Source organism: Hipposideros armiger, unplaced genomic scaffold (assembly GCF_001890085.2).
Source record: "Hipposideros armiger isolate ML-2016 unplaced genomic scaffold, ASM189008v1 scaffold_803, whole genome shotgun sequence".
NCBI lineage: Eukaryota > Metazoa > Chordata > Mammalia > Chiroptera > Hipposideridae > Hipposideros > Hipposideros armiger.
The window spans coordinates 642,379-665,321 of NW_017732153.1; the positions used below are offsets into that span (position 1 = coordinate 642,379).

At 32.8% G+C, this 22,943-nt stretch overlaps 1 protein-coding gene across 1 annotated transcript in view; it reads left to right on the forward strand.

The window, feature by feature from the left end:
* The window catches only part of ADGRL4 (adhesion G protein-coupled receptor L4), a 109,677-nt gene that overhangs the window by 83,264 nt on the left and 3,470 nt on the right, over window positions 1-22,943 (forward strand). The window contains exons 12-14 of the mRNA XM_019628672.1: window positions 678-898; window positions 1,028-1,094; window positions 22,823-22,914. Coding sequence (XP_019484217.1) covers window positions 678-898; window positions 1,028-1,094; window positions 22,823-22,914 — 380 coding nt within the window. The remainder of the gene's footprint in view (window positions 1-677; window positions 899-1,027; window positions 1,095-22,822; window positions 22,915-22,943) is intronic.

The following is a 22,943-nucleotide window of genomic DNA, read 5'->3' on the forward strand; positions in this document are numbered from 1 at the left end:
CTTCCTTCCTTTCTTTCTTTCTTTCTTTCTTTCTTTCTTTCTTTCTTTCTTTCTTTCTTTTATTGGGGAATTGGGGAAGGGGATGTAACTACTTCTTTTTCTGTTATTTCTTATGAGCCTAACTCCAGTTATAGCTGTAAAGTAAATACTAATAGATAATATTTAACTGAAAAATCATCTAAGATTTACCTAGCAATCTTATAAATTAAAGTGATTCTTCAATGGCTATTTGGTAAATTAAATGTTTGACAATCAAGATATTATGTTTTTTTAGTATGATATTAGCAATATTTTTTTTTATTCTGTGGGCATGAATAGAGGAAAGGCATCTCTAAAACAGAAATAACTTAAATCATAACATTTTCATTAAGATATCATTGTTTACATGTAAACCCACAATTTATCTCACATTATGAATGTACAAAAAGTATAACTGGACAAAACCAATAACTTAGTTCTAACACAGGATTGGTGAATATTTTATATTGATAAAGTACAGCTCTTGTAAATCAGCTGGAAGTGGTATATCTTAAAAAATTGACACTTGACAGGAATGTTTTAATATGATTAAGCATGATATAAAGTGGCATAATTTATAGAGAAAGTAAGATTTTATGTTATAATAGTGTTAAAGCAAACATTTCTCAAGTTTTTTTTTTTCTTTCTTTGATTTCTAGCTCTTCTGTTCCATCATTGCTGGCCTGTTGCATTACTTCTTTTTAGCTGCCTTTGCATGGATGTGCATTGAAGGCATCCACCTGTATCTCATTGTGGTGGGAGTCATCTACAACAAGGGATTTTTGCACAAGAATTTTTATATCTTTGGATATCTCAGCCCAGCTGTGGTAGTTGGATTTTCAGCATCATTAGGTTATAGATATTATGGCACCACCAAAGTGTAAGTTAAGATGATCTTAAAGCATTTGAATTTTAATTCTGAATATGCTTTGTATATCACTGAAAATGTTGTTTTGTTCAAGCACATACAAACACATTTATAGATTTTTATCTCTTATTTACTTTTCAGATGTTGGCTGAGCACAGAAAACAACTTTATCTGGAGTTTTATAGGACCAGCATGTCTAATCATTCTTGTACGTATATTTAAAATTGTTGTTAGAATTGAAAAAACTGATAATTAAAGGGTGCTTAAAATTTTCAACAATCAGGTGTTACTCTGAGGGAAAAAATGATTTTGACCACTTTACAGCACATGATTTATTAACATTTAAATCTATTTTATCACTATTGAGAAAAAGTATATATACTTCTTAAATTCAAAGCTATTACAATTCATTGGCCCCTCCTGGGGGAGAATATGTTTCTGCATAACATATAGGAAAAACATTTTTCACTTATCAGTAGTATCTCAGCATAGCTCAATACTGAGAGTATTCCAACCAGCTGATATCTGGCATTTCAGATGTTTTTGTTCTGTAATATTCTATCAATGATCAGTGGTTTTTGAAGATTAGACTGTCATCTTTGTTGTTTTATCATCCTGTGTACTCTGTTATCATGAAAGTGATTTTACACTAAATTGCAACATCTGAGACAGAACCCACTATTTCTCATGAGCAGACAAGTCATATATTGATAGCCCTATTTCAGCTAGGAAGAGGGCCTTTTAATTCTTATTGGAAGTGGTTTCATACCTACAAATTTGGCAGGTATTATATGTTCCATTCTAAGTAAGACATTTTTATATGTCTCAGGAGCATTGATAAGGACTGTAAGTTTTCAAAGCCATTCTGAATATAACAGTCTGTCGATGAATCTGCGAGGTCTGACAAGGTTCTAGAATGGAATGAATTATCAGTGGAGGAGTTGTGACAATATTTTGGACTACTTTTTCCCATATGTTTTGAACATAAGCTAGCTATCTTTTCTTAAAATTATTTTTTCTCTCATTTTTTTCCCATGTGTGCTTTTTTTTTTTTTTATGATTGTGAGGATGCTGCTAAATGGAGAAAGATTTGAAATGCAAAGCAGAGAATTTTCGTCAAGGTTATTTTTTAATGTTGTAGGTGAAATAAAATGCATTCAGAGACTATATTTTATCATTACCTCAGAAAAGTGTTTATAATTTTCACAATGAATCTAGATATCTATATCTATATCTATCTATCTATCTATCTATCTATCTATCTATCTATCTATATATATATATATATATATATATATATAAATCGGCTAGATTTCAGCTAAAATAATTTTAGTTAATTATAATTCCAGAATTTTTCACCTACATAAGAATACAGACTGAGTAGTGTCCCATTTACATATTTTCATATGTTGCCCTGATGTAAGTATTTTGTGTCAACATTTTCTACATATTCTAACTTTACTGAGCCCTTCTCTACAGTGTGGACGATCTCTGACATTGTTTCATGCAAGGGAAAGGTCTATGGATATATGATTCTTAGTTTAGATGAAAAGTAGTGGGCTAGAAATCATACTGAAAACAGGAAAAGTAGGATCCTATTTATCTAAAGCAAGAAATGGAAAATGTTCCCTGAATTTGTTTTTGTTTTTGTTTTTGCTTATGTAAAAGAAAAGGTAAATTTTGATTGTTATATAGCAAAGTCTATGGACTTTAGATGAGCTTATCTAAAAATGAGTCTTGCAGGCTTTCTTAGGAATCTAACTGAACAGTGTCACACTGTCCTAGTCTAGAATTAATGAACCAACTTATCTTTCATAGAGTTTCAGTATGATAATCATTACTTTTAACTAGAGGGTCAGGCTACTGAAGAAATGTATGAGGCTCCTCAGCTTTACTCGAAAACAATTTATCTTTTTGAGTGTCTTTAAAAACTACAGAAATCCCTTAAATAATTACTGAATTGAATAGAAATGAATTCATTTACTCTAGTATTCCTGGCTTTCTGTGCTAATGCTGGCTTACTACTACTATTACTACTACACAGCTGTATGACACAACATTAGAGGTGAAACTTTTCCCATTGTCACAGGGTAGTATCTTGTTCAAAGATGAAGTAAAAGAGATACTGAGCACCAAACATTTGAAAAAGAGTCACCCACAGGTTAGGCCTGACACTTCACACGGGTCTTACAAAGAGACATAGAACCGCCTATAGCCCAGTAAGAGACCTGCTGAGGGGAGGCCCGGGGCCTAGTGGCTCCAAGTTAGGAGTCCTGGGCCCTTGGGAGAGTATAATATTCTCTATGAAAATCTTTTATTTTCCCTACCAGTGAGAAAAAAGGTAAGGATTCTCCTTTCTCCTAAAGACAAGTTGTGGAGGAACACTCAAAGGTTTATAGACAATGGAATCAGAAATATTAAAACCATCATCCTAATGTCACATGGAATGCTAGTGAGACCGAATTTTCATGATGAGCATATTGTTATGAGAGCTTGATGTTCGTCCCTTGATGTTGGGCCAAATGTGAACATAGAGACTAGACCTGTTTTTGATTGGAGTTCCTTGCACACTGAATGCTTACTGGAGTTTCCCTTGACAGGAAGGAAGGAAAGGATTATTATATAGCTTGCCTAGGAATAAAATGATGGGGGTACACTCAAAGAGCCAGTCCATACGCAAAGAAAAGTTAGAGAAGTGGAGAGAAGTTATAGGGCTTCTCTATGACAACCAGAAGGTTGTCAGGTCAAGTGAAGTTATGCACAACTAAGAGAAGGGGTTGAATAGGGAAGAGAGGTAGATAGTGATATGGCTGCCCTTCTCTGAAGAATAGAAGGGGCCAAGATGGAAAGGAAAACATCAAAAATCACGTATACTATCTAAGTAGAGGTCATCACATAAGCCAAGATTACCAGCAATAAGAACCAAACTACATCATAGGGATGTCATGAATCCCCTTCCATCACCAAGAACTGATCAGACCATTCTAGCCCCCAATAGCAGAGGAGCTGGGCTTTGTCAATGGAGGGACAGTGTCCTAGAACCAACCATGCTACCCTACGCTCATCTACACAGCTCTCCTGAATTGAAAATCATTATTATATGTTTGTAGACATTCTGATAGGTAAAGATGCCAAGGCATATAATCAAGTTTATCATTAATTGGATGGTGTGGGCATGATCGGGGAATAGAGAAAATATAAAACGTATTCACAAATCTATTCACAAATCACTCACATTCACAAATCTATGGCCTGCCTTCTTAATTCCTGTGCTGCTAGTCCCTTTGCCTGTAGTCCAAATGCCATAGGCTGGTATATAAAATGCTCAGGTTTCTAGCTGAACCTTGCCTGTTTTCAGCCTTTTTTCACACTAGATATCTCCACAAAACAACTCCTCCAAGAACTTTATCCTCATTTGAATATTTGCTGTCCCTTGGGTATTTTCTTGGTCCTTTGCACTCAATAATCTTACCACCTTGTGCAAAACTCTGCTACCTAAAATCTTATTATTAATTAATACAAACTTGATGAAAACCTTTCCAGGTTTGTAACTAATCTTATGCAGAGTAAGGACTAGATCCTGTAAGTGGTATTTGCTTGTTTTTATGAATGGAGCCCTGGGCATGTCTGGCTTGAGATTATAATGTAAAACGCCTTTAAGACAATATGTAAATAAGAGCTGAATTAGTTCAGTACTGATGGCTTTTTCTACTCTTAGTTATGTTGTTTCAAAGGCATACTCAAGCTTTTAATCTACTCTGATAAGTGTTAATGATTTAGGTATTTGAGCAGCAACATTTCCTGCATTGATCAAATGAAAGTACTTCCTCAGGTGTTGACTCATTAATACTAAGGATCTCTCAGAATTCTGAAGTATGAACTAGTGACCCCATTGATTCTATCTAAGAGTCACTACATTTAGAATGTTAAGATTGTAACTATACATGAAAAGACCTACCCATGCTTTTGAAAGATTGAACTGTATAAGAAAGAGGCTTCTAAATCTTTGTAAAGCAAGCTGCAAACTGGAGATAATTTCCATAATTTCTTTCTTTCTTCAATGTTTTTAATCTTGAATGCCGAATTCTTTCATCTAAAAATGTGTAAGAGATTAGACTCAAGTACACAAATATAAAAAAGAGTTGGAAAATAATTTAACTTTTAAGTAGAAATTGAAGTTTTTCATAGACATGTTCAGTATTGAAGAATAAAGTTTCCTTGATTGAGGCCAATACTAATTAAAGTATGTCCAAATAAGGCATTTTCTTTAAAAAATGCAAGCTTTCATTTTAATTTAAATTACAACTCCTATAATTGAGTGTTTCTATATTGCTACTCATACCCATTTCTTTACAGGTTTGCCCAGAAGTTCACTGTTTTTTGTAGTGGCCTTCTCCAATTTTTCTTTCTGTATCTAAAATCTCTTAATTCTTTTTCACCAGGAAAAATTAATTCCTCACATAATTCTTACAAGATGGATCATTTCTATGGATATTTATCATTATGTGATGTATTTTTATTACATTTGTTGTTTCACAAATTTTTCAAGTTTGAAATTCAAATATTGTAAGACTGTATAAAAAAGTGAACATTTCATCCCATACTCATATTCTCATAGCTACTCCTCTTATTCTATATATTTACTCCTTCCAGACCTTTGCTACACACACACACACACACACACACACATTTACATAAATTTAAGAAAAATGTTGATTAGAAATTTAAATGACCTGAATTATTTATAACTTGCAATATATCATATTCATCCTTTCTTGTTAGAATACAAAATTCTACCATTTTTTTTAATCCTTTCCTATTATGGACATGCTCTAATTTATTTAAGCACTTCCTTATTGATAAACATTTAATTTGTTTCCAATATTTTCTTATTACAAATAATATTGCATAAAGAACCCTTGTTCTAATACAGCTATATATATCCACTATGTATAGTTGTTAGGAATTGCTTCTTTTAAAAGTAGAAATGTACGTACAGGTAGATTTTTAAATTTACAAATTGCCTCCAAAACATTAACTTTAATTGATACTTCTACCAACAATATATGAGACTGTCCTTTTTCTGACATTTTTATCAACACTAGATACTATTATCTACTGTGGTATCTAAGTGACTAAACTGGAATATTTAAACCCACAGGAAGGATTTTGATGGACCAGGGTTTTGCAACAGTGGCACCATTGACATTTGGGCCTCACCTTTGTTGCGGGGGCTGTCCTGTGCATTATAGGGAGTTTGGCAGCATCTCTGGCTTCTACTCACCAGATGCCAACAGCACCACCACCACCACCTATAAATGACAACACAAAATGCCTCCAGACACAACTAAATGTCCCATGGGCAATGATATTCCCAATCCTCTTCATTGGGAATCTGCAGTTTAGACTTGGATATTAAGTTTCTTGTATAGGAGTTCATTTGCAGCTTTCTTTAAATGGCATAAATATTTTTAAAAGAATTAAAATCATGGTTTGGGCAACGTCTTTTAGATGATGCTATTGAAGCTATATTAGAAACACTACACACTGTAAATTTTAAATGTTATAGATAACAACATCAACATTTCACTTACATGTTTTAATTTAAGGGCATTATATTTATTAGATGCATCTTTCAGTGATCTCTGTGGTTCAAGGTACTTTAATATTCTAATCTTTTCTCCATATTATGTATTAATAAGCATTTCAGTGCCTGTGACATTTAGCTACTTTTTTTCATGTTATTCTGACCTTCATGAAACAATAGGTAGCTGGAATTTTAAAAAGAAAAAGTGGAGTTAAAAAACAACTTAACATAAATAATACATTTGTAGTTTTCAGTGTATTCCCATACATGGAAGTTATATTCTTACTGGAAATACTTTCACAGATAATCTCCTTGGGACTTGTACTAGAAAATTTCATAAAAATTGAATAACCTCATAGAAATCAGAGACTCAGAAAAAAAAACAAAAAAACCTGAAAAAAAAAATCTCTTGGGTTTCTCAAATCTAATTAGAAATAACTGGCCAACGTGAAGTTCATCACTGCTATTTTCTTATAAATGTAGCTTTACAGTGATGGATGCTACAAGATGAAAGGGAAACACCATGTTGGTAGAACAGGATAATCATTGGAATTGTTCTTCACTTTACATTTGTATGGTATTTTAGTCTTTACAAAGTCCTTTTCACATCTCAGTTAATTCTCATAAACCAGTAATATATCAAAATAAAAACAGTAATAACATTTAATAAGAGATATGTTTTACCAGATTTTCACTAGATTTATTGACTATAGTCTCTACATATGTATTGATATTATACCAACAGGGGTTCTGCTATTTATAGCTTTTTAAAAATGTACCAATTACTTGAAAAGAACTGGTTACACTCAAGCAAATTACGTGTAATCTTATGTAGCTAACAGGTAAGACCTTCGAGCTTCTACTCACTAAGAATTTACAAAACTGTTAAACTTGGCCAAGAGTATATAGTCCATGTTCTGATCATTCTTATTCTTCTCATCATCCTCTGAGCATAACACAGTGTCCTTGCCCAAGCTCATCTGCAAGAAGAGTGAGCCCTTCTGTGATTTAGTCTTTATTAGCATTTGTAGGGCTCTTGCTCTACACATCTGAAAATATTTATTCTTCCCTGTAAGTATTTATCATGTCCCTCTTTCTCTTTCAGTATTCTCTGCAAAATACAAATTACTCATTCTAAAAGAATGGACTACCTCTGTGTCTCTGTCTTGATTTCTGTTTCTCATATGAAAATGTTGCCATGTCTAGTTTCGGGGCTTCCCAAGAAAAGAACATTTAAAATTCCTTCTGATGAAAAAAATATGCCTCCTCATGGTATCTGATCAAAACGAGAACCCAAGTTGTTCAGTGTTAGGGCACAGCCTTTAGTTATTAGGGCTTAATTCACACTTATTTGGATAAGAGCCACCACTTTGTATTTTAAATAAGTGGAAACTAAGGCTTAGGGAGCTTAACCAATTTACTCAGGATCACCCTGCTACTGAGAGGTAGAGTTGAGCTCATGTGGTTTAAATTTAGTCTGTGCTGTTTCACTATCACATATCCTTTCATCTTCCCATACAAAGGAGATTAAAAGGAGTAGATCTTTGTTAGGTCCTTGGAAAACTTGTTCCTATTTCCCAAATTCCACAAATGGTTTGGGGGTGAGTTGTAAGAAACCAAACAACTGCAGATCTTCTAAAAATTATTTATGAACTTTCAATTCTTTATTTTACTTAGTAAAGATGTCAAAATAAGTTACTTCCCGTCTTGTTGAAAATAAAGGAAATCTTGTCTACCATAAATATTTCTTCCTCCATTTTGTATTACTTTATCTAAATACTTGCCAAGAATATACAACAACTAACCAAAATATCCTACCTAAAATCCTGACTAGGTCAGATTATAGATCAATATATGGAATACAGATAGTCTGGATGTTTACTGTCTTTTAATTGATATTTATCATTAAGTAATTTCCAATGCCCTAATTGCTCATATTCCTGTTTTCATTTTCTTTCATTGAGAAAAAGCTAAAAGGTGAGCTAAAAGCTTCATCTATTTAAGTTGACCTTATTCTTATACTTCTAATTAGCAGATTTCTTTTCTTTAGGAAAAAAGTATTCTTTTGGATTCTTTGAACTATCCTTCTGATTTTCTTTAATTAATATTACTATATTAAAATAGGTATTATTAAACCAAAATAAAACTGGGGAAAAATAGGTATAATATTTTTAATATTTCAGGATATGTCAAACCTTTATCAACTATTAAAGCTCCAAGTAAGGTTGTGCTAGGAACAAAGGGGAGATAAATGGAGAAACCTTGCTCTCAAAAAGTATATCAAGGTGACCTGTAAATAAAGAACTCTAAAATAGCAATATTAGTAAATTTGAGATAATATTTTGGAAAAGCAAATCTAAACATTTCTTCACCTTGTATTTACATCTTTCTCAGCTTTACATTGCTCTTGGGGTCAAGTCTAAAACCTTTAACAAAGCCTATGATAAGAGTGATATTGGCTTATTTTCATCAAAATTTAGACTTTTTGAGAGTTAAACTGGGTGATAAAAATACTTCCCAGTGGCTTCATTACATTGGTGAATCTATAAAACATCTCCGTTCAAAAATCGATTTTCAAAGTAACTTTTTTCTACAAGGTAAAAATTATTAGGAATAGAGCACCATGTGCCTGACAATGACAGCCATGTGGAACCCTTCTTCTACTATACCCTGATACAGGAACGAGGTAGCTGTTCTTAACCACTGGTTCCTGAGTGTATTTGAATGCAAGGCGATGCTTACACCATTTCTGGATAGGATATGGAAAGAGAGGTGAGATATTGCAGATTATCTTCCGTAAGTCAAACTGGTCACTGCACATGTGACTCTCATACAGTCACCCAGGAGTCATGGCAGAAGCCGGAAGTGAAGCTTACCAAACCTATCTGAGTTTATCTGAATTAGAAGTAAACAAATAAGCTCAGGTAAGTGCTAAACTGAACAGAGCTCTGGGCGATATACATGAAAAATATTGGCCCTGGCAAACAGGGATAAAGTGGACACTCTACCTAGGAGGCACCACATATTCTGGCCCCTGTCAACTGCCCGGCCTCATCTCACGTGACCTTCCCATGGGCTTTTGTGTTTTGGTCACATTGGCTGCTATGCAGTTTTCAATAGGCCCTATGTACCTCCCCATCTTAGCACCTCTGCACTAAAACACTCTCTGTTGACTCCTTCTGGCCATCCCTCTATGCAGTTAACTCTTGTTTGTCTTCAGATAACAAACAATTCAAACATCACTTTCTAAGGAAAGTAGTCCCTGGTTTAATGGTCTACAATAAACCTTTTTGCTATATGCCTTCATAGGAGCCTTTTTTTTTAATAGTTTCCTCAATTTCAATTGACACATGTGTTAGTGTGAATAACTCACTCAAAACTGATTCATCTTTGTCTTCTCCAGGAGACTGTAAGCTCTATGAGAGCAAAACCTTATGGAATTTCTCTCACTATATTATCCTTAAGGTTCACCAGATACTAATCACTCAAATAATATTGTTGGATGAATAAATAAATGATGCATCAAGCATAATAGTAAAAAATGTGCATTTTTTTCCTCCAAAGGAAACTTAAATAAATCATCAATATCATGGAAATGAGATAATTCTGAAAAGATTTCACAGAAAAGACAACATGTGAAGCATTCATTATAGTGTATCACTTTTCCTTTATTTCTTTTCTCCTTAGGAATGATTGCTATGAGTGTGATTAAAAAAAAAAGGTGAATGTTTAAATTTAAAAAAAATTATTACAGTAAGACACATTTCCATTAATCCCCCTCAAAACACTCCCCCTCACTTTGAACACACTTATCCCATTATTCTTGCCACTTTCTGAAGCAGTTCTGAAAGTCCTCTTTCATGAGTGCCTTTAGTTTCACTGTCATGGCTGCCTCGATGTCCGGAATCAATTCAAAGCATTTACCTTTCATGGTCATTTGACTTTGGGGAAGAGCCGGAAGTCTCACAGTGCCAGATGCAGTAAATAAGGTAGATGAGGACACACAGAAATTGACATTTACTGAAAGTGGTGTGTGACATGGTGCCTTTCCATTGTGATCAAAAGATATGGTGAATGCTGCTGCTGAGTGCCATCCAACAGAAAGGCAGAGATCTTTAATGCAGGAAACAGTGCATTGAATCTTAGTAACTGTGTGACAAGTTTCAACTTGTTTGGTGCAGTCAGCCAGGTGTGAGCTACAGTTGAGAGAAGGTGTGTTTTGAAGTGTGCTGTAAATCATTCTCCATCGTGACAACTCTTCATGTCACACATTGCTCTGGTATATAGCAGTTTCTGTCAAATAAAAGCATTATGATGTGTCCTCATCCACCTTATTCACCAGATCTGGCACTATTAGACTTCCGGCTCTTCCCCAAAGTCAAAATTACCATGAAAGGTAAACATTTTGAATAGATTCATGACATCGAGGTAGCCACAACAGTGCAACTAAAGACACTCATGAAAGAGGGCTTCCAGAACTGCTTCAGAAAGTGACAAGAACAATGGGATAATTGTGTTCAAAATGAGGAGTGTACTTTGAGGGGGATTAATCGCAATGTGTCTTTTACTGTAATAATTTTTTTTAGTTTAAATATTCACTATAATGTTTGATCACACTTTATGTATTTATCTATTTATGGCCTGTTTTCACTAGTAATTTTAACACTGGATTTTTATATTTAACTAAATAAAATAAGGTCCTAGATAAATAATGACAGACGTTTTCAAAAGCTATATGATTGGTAAGAACACCACACCATGGGTTCTTTCTATACACTGGATTTCTAAGATGTACATGAAACCAATAATACCAACTCTATATACAAAGCTACTATTAAAAGAAGAAATAGAAATTAAAAGAATAAAAGCATCTTTAAAAGTCAAAAAAGGAAACTTTTTAATAATTTTGGGGACAATCTTATATCTCTTTGTATTTTCACCTATTAAATTGGTGATAACTTTAGATACACATTTAAATTGAATTGTACATGTTCTATCATAATCATAACAGTCAAATGATTTATATAAGTTTGTATAAAATGTGTTCATTCTTACTAACCTCTGCCCTCATTTTGTACAGCATGTATGTACAAGGAACACATTACCTTACGTATACTTTAACAAAAGAGATTTTTATCATTTAGTTTCATTATTATCAAATAACTGTAAATACTCTTCATATATAATTTTTCTCCTTCACCTTTGTTTCGTTTCTAGTATCTTTCTACGGCTTATAATCATCTGCAGTTAAAACCAGCTATAAAAATAGGCCGGTGAAAGTCGCTTACACCCATGGAGGTCACTTATACTTTGTGTTTATAAATGTCCAGCTCTCTCCAACTTTTGATTCTGTTTTAGAGACCAGAAAATTATTCTTTCAAACATTGAAAACAAATCAGCTATTAAAATATTCCTAATAGAAACATGTTAAAACTAAAAAGTGTTAATATTTTTAATGCCTAAGATGATTATATATTGGAATGGGATTTTAGCCATAAAAAAATAGACTTAATTATTTAGCTATTACCTCAGAATATATGAAACTATATGAGATATAAATTTATATATATATGTATATGTGTGTATATATATATATATATATATATATATATATATATACATATAATTTAAAAATTTTTTAATCAAATTAATGGCTGAATGCTCTTTTATGTAGGCCACTAAGTATACCTGGGATTTGGGTATACCATCCTTCATCCTTTTATTCATTCAACAAATGTTTCTTGAAAATATTTTATATGACATACTGTTCTAGGCCTTGGGAACACATCAGTAAATAAAATAGAAAACGGCCCTTATCTTTGTGGATCTTGGGTTCTAGACCAGGAGTCAGCAATGGCTGCAGCCTGTTTTTGTAAAGAAAGTTTTATTGTGACACAGTCACATTTATTTGTTTGCAGATTGTCAAAGGCTGGTTTAATGGTAGGGCAGAGTTGAGTAATTGTAATAGAGACCACATGGTTCTCAAAACCTAAACTATTTAATATCTGGCCCTTAACAGAAAAAAATTTGCTAACCCCTGCTCTACACTAGAGTGATATAAGAAAAGATAACATCCCTCTCCCATAAAATATCCCAGAATATCATATTGGATTCATTAAAAATGTTTCTTGTATTTAGGTATGTGGTAATGGTATCTATGGGTTGCCCTTTGGAATATAGCTATTCCTTCCTTTTATATAAAATTTTGAAGATAACCAGATTTTTTTACATGGAAATTTCAGTTCTACCTTAGCGGAGTTTCAACAATGAGAAAAAGTTTACATGAATTACAATATAAATGCTTGACTTATTATTGAATTACATCTACTTAAGGATTCATTTTGCTGACATTATTTTAGAAGAAAGTCCAGAAAGTAGAAAAAGATCTTTTTTCTCTTGAGGACATATTACCCAAAATAAAGACTGACAGATATAAGTTCTGATGTTTTTAGGTGCTGCATACAGGTCCAATGAGACTGTAACACAAAATATGCTTATCAATTGTTGAACAAATATATATTAGATTTATTGTTGGGTAATTCAATATTCAAGACAATTTGGAAGAACATATTTTCATATGAATGTAATAACCACTAGTGATAATAATGTTTGTTGATATTTTTATATATTGAGCACTATTCTAAATACTTTACATTAATTATGTAATTTAATACACACAACAACCCTATAAGATAAGTACTAATATTATCCATATTTTACAAAGAAAGTGAATTACAAGGAATTAAATGAATTGCCCAGTTAGTAAGTGTCAGAGCTGGACTTTGTATCCATAAAGTGTGGCTCCAGAGTCCACTTATTCTCTTTATTTTGAATCTATTGCTTTTTTGAAACTGTCAGATCATATAAGGCAATGGTCTTGAAACTCTTGACCAAAGAGCCCATCAGTAAAACATATGTGCCTCAATAAACATACATTTTCATCTTGAAAAATTATATATGTCTATTAGTTTCCTAGTGTTTTATGCACTTTACATTATATGTTATGTATACAATGTATATTATAAAACATACTTGAAAATATATTTTAAAAGATTAAAGATGGAAAAACAATATTTAAATGTATTTAATATGTTCTTCACTAAAATATTAGTGTTTCACTTTTTAATGAAGTATTGATTATGCTTTTAATACGGCTATTCAAATGTACAGATCTAAGTTCAGTTTATTTTACTTTTTGGCTTTAATGGCTATCAGAACTGAAACTTCACAAAGATACATTAAATCTGTACGTTAGTATGACTATATAGCAGATATGCCACACTGACTTCTCTGTTCTAATATTCATCTTTTCAAATCTTTACTATTGTTTTCTAATTGTACTTCACAATATTACTGAAAAAAATGTATATTTAAATTTATTAAGGGAATGCATTTAAGTTTGTATCATATTATTTTCCATGTATTATTTCAGTTAATTTACTTCATCATAAAAAAAAGAGCTTTTCTCCAATGGTACATGACTTTTCTAAACTCTCACTATAAAGTAGAAAACATTAAAAGAGACTTCTAAATATGTATGATTGATTTTAGAAAGATTATGTGTTCACTTTGACTATGCATGACTTGAAATATGATTGAAAACTGTGGATCTAAATGCACACTTCAAATAGTCCCCTTAATAATTAGAATTTTTAAATAGCATTTTATTAGTCTGATTAGATCTTCCTGGATTTTAACCTGGCTGACTTACATGTACTTGCAACTTGGCTGGCAAATAACTTACTCTGAGAACAGGGAAAATGTCAGTCCTGTCATTTTCTCATTTGTATGTTCTTTATTAGTATCAATTTTAACCCACAGTGCACTTGGAAGTATCTTGGGTCTTATTCTTTTTTCATTTTATTAGAGTTACTTTAATAAAACTACATGATGTGATCTGAAATCCACCTAACAGGCACACATACAATATGCTGCAGAAGACTGAGATAATAAAAGGGGTCAACCTCTCTGCTTTTAGAAATGATCACTCATCTCTCCAAATGGCTTGTGTCTTACATGTGATTCAATTTGACGTGTTAAAAGCGAGAGCACCAGTATCATCTGTATTTTGAGTAGTAAACCTTAACATTTTCCTTAGAAAACTATCAGTGGGAATTCTAATATACTTTTCGTGTGCCTCAAAATATTATTTTGGCATTGCACTTTGGAGACCACTAACCAGAACCAGTAACCACATTCAAACTCTAAGGGATAGAAATCTCTGTTGTTCAAGACCACAAGAAGAACTACCATCTTCTTAGATCCTCTGGCCACTGAACAGAGAGGACAGATGTCTCCACTGGGGACAACCGGATTAACACACTAAATCCTGTTCAGTGTTAACAAGGCCTTCACCCCGGTATCCGAAGTTCAGTGAGCACTAATGCCAAATAGCGAACCATATCACTACTCATTAATGTTCTACTCTTTTTACTCTTAGCTATTTCTAAAATAAAATAACTATTAGCAGTTAGTATCAATAAATGTCTAAACAATTAAATTATTAAATTTTTAGACATCAACTTAGCTTCTCTTTACAGGTGCTTCATCTGTAGTTTGGTAGTCTTGTAAAGTTCTTTGGACCATAAACTCTAGAATCTGTCTGCTAGGTATGAATCCTACTTAGCTCAACTACTTCCTAACTGTGTCACCTTAGGCAAGTGATATAACCTCTCTATGCCACTGTTGCAATAAATATAAAATAAATGTAATGATAATGATAAAATTAAGAAGAACAAGAATATAAACCCCATAATGTTAGTGTGAGGGTTAAATGAATTCATAAATAAAAAAGACTGGGAATACTGTCTGGCACAAAGAAATACTCAAATATTATTTTTGGTCATTGGCTTGAGTCTCAATATTACAGTAGTTATTAAGTATGGAAAAATGCAATTTTATTCCAGAACAACAGTTTATCTATCCAGTTGTCTAATCTAGCAGTCAGTGCGTGGGTGGAGAACATTGCGGTCTTCTAAAGTGTAAACCTCCAGAGATGTGTGAAGTATCGTGAATACTGTTAATATCCCAGAGTAATCTATGAAGGCTATCTCCTCTCATGATATTTAGAACCTACTTAAATATGTTATTATATTTTATTATACTTTCAGATTGTTTCAGATGTTTCAATGTGTTCCATATTACCCTTTATATATATTTTTTCAAATAATTGTAGACTACACTTCCATATATCTCTCTGTGATCAGCTCCCTCCTAAGCAGTGTGTTAATAATCTCAGTAGAGGAGCATCACTTAGTTCTGTAGATATATCCAAGGCTGCTAAATCCTGAGCCCAAGGAATGTTAGACAAGATGAGGCTTGTGAAGTTAGGAGAGAAATGCTTCCTAGCAGTGTCATGTAATATATATAGGGGGAAAAGTTATTCCACTCTACAATTCTGACAGTAGGTCAACATTGTAGCATTATAATTTGTGTCAGTTTTCACTAAATTGATATTAATAAAATTTCACATCTAAGCTTTGAAAATTTAATTTCTAATTATTATTTTATTACCAATATAATATTGTTTTAGCAAGTGCCTTCCTGACACAACTTCACCAGGCACACAAGAGGCTGCCAAAGTTGAGGTATTCTGCCAAGCCTGGGTGTATTCTTTACTCAAACCCTTTATAGGTGCTTTCATCTGCTATATCCTTTTAGGACATTTTATCAGGCTAAGCACATACACACATGTTCAGATTCCAAACAGTTGCAGCATTTGAAAATTTTACCCCCTTTCCTTCGAGATCTCTTTTCAACTAGTTACAGACCAGCCTATGTGGAAAGGGTGATGTCCTTGGGGTTTTCCACTAAGAAGCCCATGTTTTCAGATTATGAAGGATCAAATATGAAAATAATTTGAAAGTTATAAAGTTAACAGTTGCCATACAAAATACAGGGTGCCCGGTGAATTTGAATTTCAGATAAACAACTTTTTAAGTATAAGTACATCCCAAATATTTAATGGGACATATTTACACTAAAGATTTTTTGTTGTATATCTGAAATTCAAATTTAACTGACATCCTGTGTTTTTATTTACTAATCTGACAACCACATGAGAAGGGCCTATAGTTATTGTAGAGAAAAAAATGTGACAGGTACTTGAAAGTACAAATTGCTTTTATGAATTCCTGAAAAGAAAGTCATGTACTAGTTATAATGTGTCTTGATCTTTTTAAGAAACATAAATGCAGAATCCACAAATAATAAAGAAGTTATTATGTAATTGACTGCCAGATATCTAGAAAATCAATAATAAATATGTTATTGCTAAATTAGTCTTTATTTTAAACTGGATTTTACATTTTTATTTAAAAATGGGAAACACTATAATTATAGGGCATATAATTCCTTTTGCCATATTCACAGGTTCAAGACATTATGGTGTGGACGTTTTTTGGAGGAAGGACATTGCTCTACTTACCACATACTGCTATGCTACGGGATTAGCATTATAACTAAGGCATTTAAAGGGGTGATTCCAATTGGGAAATAATAAAAAAAGAAAAAATCAGACAGAAGACAAAACTCCAACTATCTGATTCCAATCTACCTAGCAGACAATTAAAAACAAATTAATACATCAAACTTTTCATTTTACAGCTTAAATTAAAAACCATTTAGCTATCTCTGCAGGGGTCTAGGGAATAAGAATGAGTTGATTTTTTTTTTATGGCCTCTCTGTAGGACAGTAGAAACCCACCCTTTATCCATGGTAGAAGCAGATGTGTCCTAGGCTAGTTAATTTAAAGATAATAAAACTATTTGAAAGGACATAATAGTTGTGATCATGACACATTCTTAAATGAACTAGTTTCTGTTTGATATATATGAAAAATTAAAGCCTGGGTCTAAAAGTGCTGTACGAGAAATTTTCTCATTCTTTTTGCTGAGATCTGACATCAGCATATAGATGGCTTCATCAATTATTGAGGAAAAGACTAAGAAAGGAAAAATGACTGATTGGGATGCTTCATTTTGAAGTCTGAATGTGAAGCCCTTGGGTTGAACGTACCTGTAGGTCTGAGTCTTTCAGAATTAGCTCCTGCTCTCTCACCAGCTCATCTATTTGAATTTCTTGTTTAAAAAAAGTAAGACACTTAAAAAATTGTATCTCACTCTGTCAAACATCAGAACATGTGTGCCAAACTTTGAAGTAACTGCATATATCAATGAAGTTAAGAAACAGATCTCTGTATAAATATTCCTTAAGATGAAGCAAGGGGAATGATTTTAAATTTAAAATATTTTCTCTCAAGGGTTAAGTTTTCATGACTTTGAATGATTATTTTGCTTCACAGCTATTTTCATTCTCTTCTGTATTCTAAAGTGCGGCTATGAATTTCCAAGTTCTTACGTTTGCCATCTAATGTCCTTGTCTTGTTTATTCCTAGAAAAGTATTATGGACTCCTAGTTGATAAGCTAAAACTGTTTTTTTAAAAACTGAGACAAAAATGATCATGAATGACTTTGTCATTAATTAGTCCCTGTGCTTTTGTGTCACTAACATTTAGAGATAAATAATAGGGAAAAAACAGCTAATAAAATCAGCACATATAAGTAAACACTAATGAGCAAACAAGTGAATGATTTTAAAGGCACCATTTTCTTAAGATTAATATTAATGGCTTCCTTATATTTAAAAAAACAATCACATATTCAAGCCAGTTATCATTAATGTAGCCATTGCCTGTAAGCACAGTATAAGTAGTATCTTTCCAACTATTTAACTTAAAATACAGATACTTTTCTATCTCTCCTCAAGTCATTACTGCTGAAATAATTGCAAACTATTTCTTATTATCCGAAATACTTTTTAATTCTTTATAATTTTGTTTTGAGCTTTTGTTTTTATCTCATCTCAGACTATTCATACGTATTTCATAAAACTTCCCTCTCAAAAGATACTTTTCCATACCAAGTAAAAGGCAAAGTTTCAATTTAATTTCCACCTCTAAGTGAATAAACTCATGTGCATTTAGGATATGCTGATTCTTTATTTATGGTTTTTTATTCTACTAGAAAAGGGATTTAAACTATCTTCTATATTTTTGAGTAAGAGAGAAGAATGCAGGCAGCGTAAAAGGAGCAAATGAAAGCTTTTGCGGTTACTCCAACTTTGTGGAATATTGTACCATGATGTTGGATTTTGCTCTGAGCTTTTTTAAAGAAAAAATTATTCTGACACTTATTAAAATGGTAAGAAAGACTTTGTTCAGGACTACATGTGATAGGTGTCAAGACTATCACAATAGGGGAGAGAGATTTGGTCCAACTCTGAATACAAAAAAGACATCTGAGGATTATAGCCAAGGAACAGGTTGTGTGTTGAGGGTGTGGGTGGGGGGTCCGATAGATGGAAATTTACTAAAAGGTGACAATCAAGGTTAAGAATTCTTACTTTAACAAGATTCTTGCTGAAAGGCAAGCCACCGTGATCAGATATCAAGGCCGGGGAATGAGGAATCAAATGCCAAGAGTGAGAGAATGCCCTCTTAAGATGACTTAGCAGGATTATTACTAAAACTGGACTCTGCAAGGATGGACAGCGAAGCCTAAGGTCAAAGTCTAGATGAGAAGAGGGATCACAGGAACCTGATGAAAGTTTGGTTAAGGAGAGTCTGTCAGTTTTCTAGTGGCAAATGCAAGGAAAAGCATGTTGGCATACAGAATACACATTGTCCGACCTGGTAAAGAGCCCATCATTCCCTACATAGAATTGATTTCAGGTCATATTTATCATTTGGGTTTCAGAGTTTCATGAAAGTACTGCTGGGAGGCAGTCTGTAGATAAGCAGCATTTAAGAAGAGGAGGCGAGGGAATGATCTATAGGAATATCTGAGGACCTAGGAAGTACAGTCGTTCTAAGGCCTGCTGGGTATGCTGGAGGAAGGACAGAGAATCCAGCATGAGTGGAGTGAAGTGATCAGAAAATGAAGTGAGACTTCAGGGAAGAGGTATATCAATTCAGACCTTAGAGGCCATTGTGAGATACTCAGGCTTAACTCTGAGATGGGAAGGCCACTGGAGGGCTCTGAATGGTGAAATGGTCTGATTTAACATTTTATAGGGATCAGTCTGACTGTGTAATGAGAAGAGGTTATTGGAAGGCAAGACTGGAAGAAGGGAGACCAATTAGAAGGCTTTTCCAATAGCCCAGGAGAGGCACAATGGCAGCATATTCCAGAATAGGACCTGGGAAAACAGTGAGTGGTGGTTATATTCTGAATATGTTTTGAAGGGAGAGGTGATGGGTTTGCTGATGAATAAGCCTGATCTGCTAGAAGGATGATATCACTTTTTTTTTTCCAAAGTGGGGAAGATTGTAGCAAAAACAGGTTCTTTGAGAAAAGAATAGCAGTTTGGTTTTTGATAGTTTTAACACAAGATGCCTATTGGCTTTCCAAGTAGAGAGGTCAGATAGGACCTAAGGGATAGTATTTTGAGCCATTGGTTCTGAACACCTGGGAAATGAGTGTACATAGGTAGGTCCAATGATGAAGATCTGGAGTGATCACTTATTTTCTCTAGGTTGCCCTTCTTTGGTTCTATGGCCATTCAAGATTGGCTTACAAACCATACATGAGCGTATCATCCTATGTTCTTTTCTTTACTATGCAAATTGCATGACACTTCTTGAACAGTGTTATACTTTCCTGTTGACCGGTCATCCTCTCCATTGTACTATAAATTCCATGAGGGAAAGACCTATAATACACAAGTGATTCCTGAGTGAAATAATAAATGAAAACCTTTGCATTTAGGATAAAATCTAAGTACTTTTATCTCTACCTCAGCCACCTTGTGTCATGACACTCTTCCCTTTATTTACTATACCCCAGCCACTGTTGCTAATTCCTCAAAGGCATACCACATTCTCAACTCCCTCAAGAGTCACGGCTTTTTTCTACAACATTTGTTTCTTCATAGAATGCCTTTCTCCCCTCATTCTTGATCTGATAATGTATTATAATGCATTGGGTCCTGGTTTAAATGCTGAATCTTAGGAGAGATATTTCCCAAACCTTCATTCTAATTCATACTCATTTTCTCTCTTCTAATAGTCAAAATTTGTAACTTAATGGCATATATCACAGTTTGTAGATTTATACATATTTGGTTGAAAATTTGTTTATCACCTATTTTCTTAATAAGTTAATGAGAATCAAGGGCAATGTCTGTTTTGTTCTTTAATATGTACCAGGCTACAACACTATACCAGACACTTAATAGGCCCTTTATAAAACATTTAGAATAAATGCAAACAAAAAGGTCCATATATTTGTATTATTATCCATGAATGTACATAACACAATCAATGTACTTGTGGTTGCTTTCATTATCATAACACCTTTTGATTAAAATGTTTTAATCTGTTCTCTCTTACATTTGGGAAAATATGAGTTAATAGAGCAAGAATTAGTCTCCCGCTTGTCCAGCAGCACCTGGTTTTTATAACTATGTAAACATTTTCCCTTTTGTATAGAAAAAAATGTACTTTCCAGAACTGGATCACCCCTAGGAAATGTTCCATTTCCACTCCTCACTATTTAAGCATATGATGTAGAAGAGCATATCCAAAATGTATCTGCACTTCTGAGAAACCATAGCAGCATGAGCAACTACTTTTCAAATCTGTTTTATCAAAAACAGAAGCTTGAGAAAGTTTATTTAATAAATATTATAAATTACTTATGTGGAAAAATTATGCATTAGAAAGCCTTTATCATTTAAAGTTCTTTTATAACTCTTTGTTGAGATAACAAGTTTAATATAAACATCTCATAAAATTTTTTTGAAGATTTAAAAACTAATAATGCTTTGAATGTATTACTTTTAATAAACAATTTTTAATACTTTTTATTATTTAAAAATATAGATATTTTTATAAAATTAAATATGATACTGTTTCCAAATTTATTTAAAGAAGCTATAGTTATAGAAACCTAGAAAATGCTATGCATCACTTTCTCATAAGCTGTAAAAACTATTTATAAAATTAATTATTAAATTGTTATTTCAGTTATTTGAGCATACAGTAAGGTGAAACTGTTAACTAAATTAATTTAAATATATTTTATCTCCTCTCTGCAATTGCTGGTCTTTTCTTTGTATGGAAGTTTAATGTAATTAGAGTTAATTAATCATATCATTAGAATAAACATTTGGAAGCAGGAAGAAGGGACTAGACCCTTATTCCTCCAAGATTTTTCTCTCAAGGACCTCTCCATGGAGAAGTGACAACATGAAATTACCTTGCCCATTATTTTATACTGTTTTTTATAATAGCAGTTATTAAACTTCATTTTGAGAAACTATATAAAAGTCCTTAGATATACAAGAAAAAACAAAATTTTTCTAACCTTTGGAAATACTAATATAAGAATTAGCTGAAAATTAAAGTATTGCACTTTGCTATAGTTATTACAAAATGATTTTTGAAAACCTGTTTGGATTAATATATTCAATAAAGGATTAATCTATAAATTATTTTATAATAGTTAATGTTTTAAATTATTAGTATGCTCATATTAAAGCAGAGATTCATTTAAAAAATACCCCTTGACTAGTTTTCTGACACTGCAAATATGACCTACAGGTTTCCAAAAATATAAGAAAAGGAAAGAAAAGAAAAGGAAACTTTTCATAATACAGTCACTTTAAAAGGGGTATAAATTTGTGTATTCTCTTTAGCCCATATTAGGAAATATAAATAATAGAATGATAAATGTTTATCAATAAAATGTATATGTCTTCAAACAAACATTTATTGATTGATTAAAGTTGAATCTAGAGAAAGGAAATTTCAACATATATATTAGGAGAGCTAGCTAGATAAACCATACAAAAGAACATACATTCAAATGTTTTCTAGCAATAGAAATTGAGGGTGTTGAGTTTTTCAATTTCCTTTCAATTTCCCTTTCCAGTTTAAATTTCTAAAGGGTTAACAGAATTATCACTAATACTTCTCCTCAAAGAAACAATACTCAAGTTAGTGAACAAAAATTTGATTTCTCAACTGTTGATGAGGTTTTTTAAACCAAGATTTATCTTAATATTTATATTCATTACAGTATTGGCAGCATAATATCTGAAGAAATTTCTAGAACAGGTTGCTTAATACAATCTGGCAAATTGTACTACCAATTTACAGAGATATTGTAAAGATCAACCACAGATTTGTTTGCCAAAGTTTACCAGAAGGTTTGTACCTTGTAATAGATATAAATATGCCATGAATTTTGGGGTTTTGTTTATTTGAAATCTCTACTGTGTATTTATTTCCTTTGTATGTATTTAATTTATTATGAAAATATCTCTTCTTTAAAATTATTTTCTCAGGTGAATCTCTTGGCTTTTGGAGTTATCATATACAAAGTTTTTCGTCACACTGCAGGGTTGAAACCAGAAGTTAGTTGCTATGAGAACATAAGGTAATTGTTTCTTTAAGTCTACTTTTTTT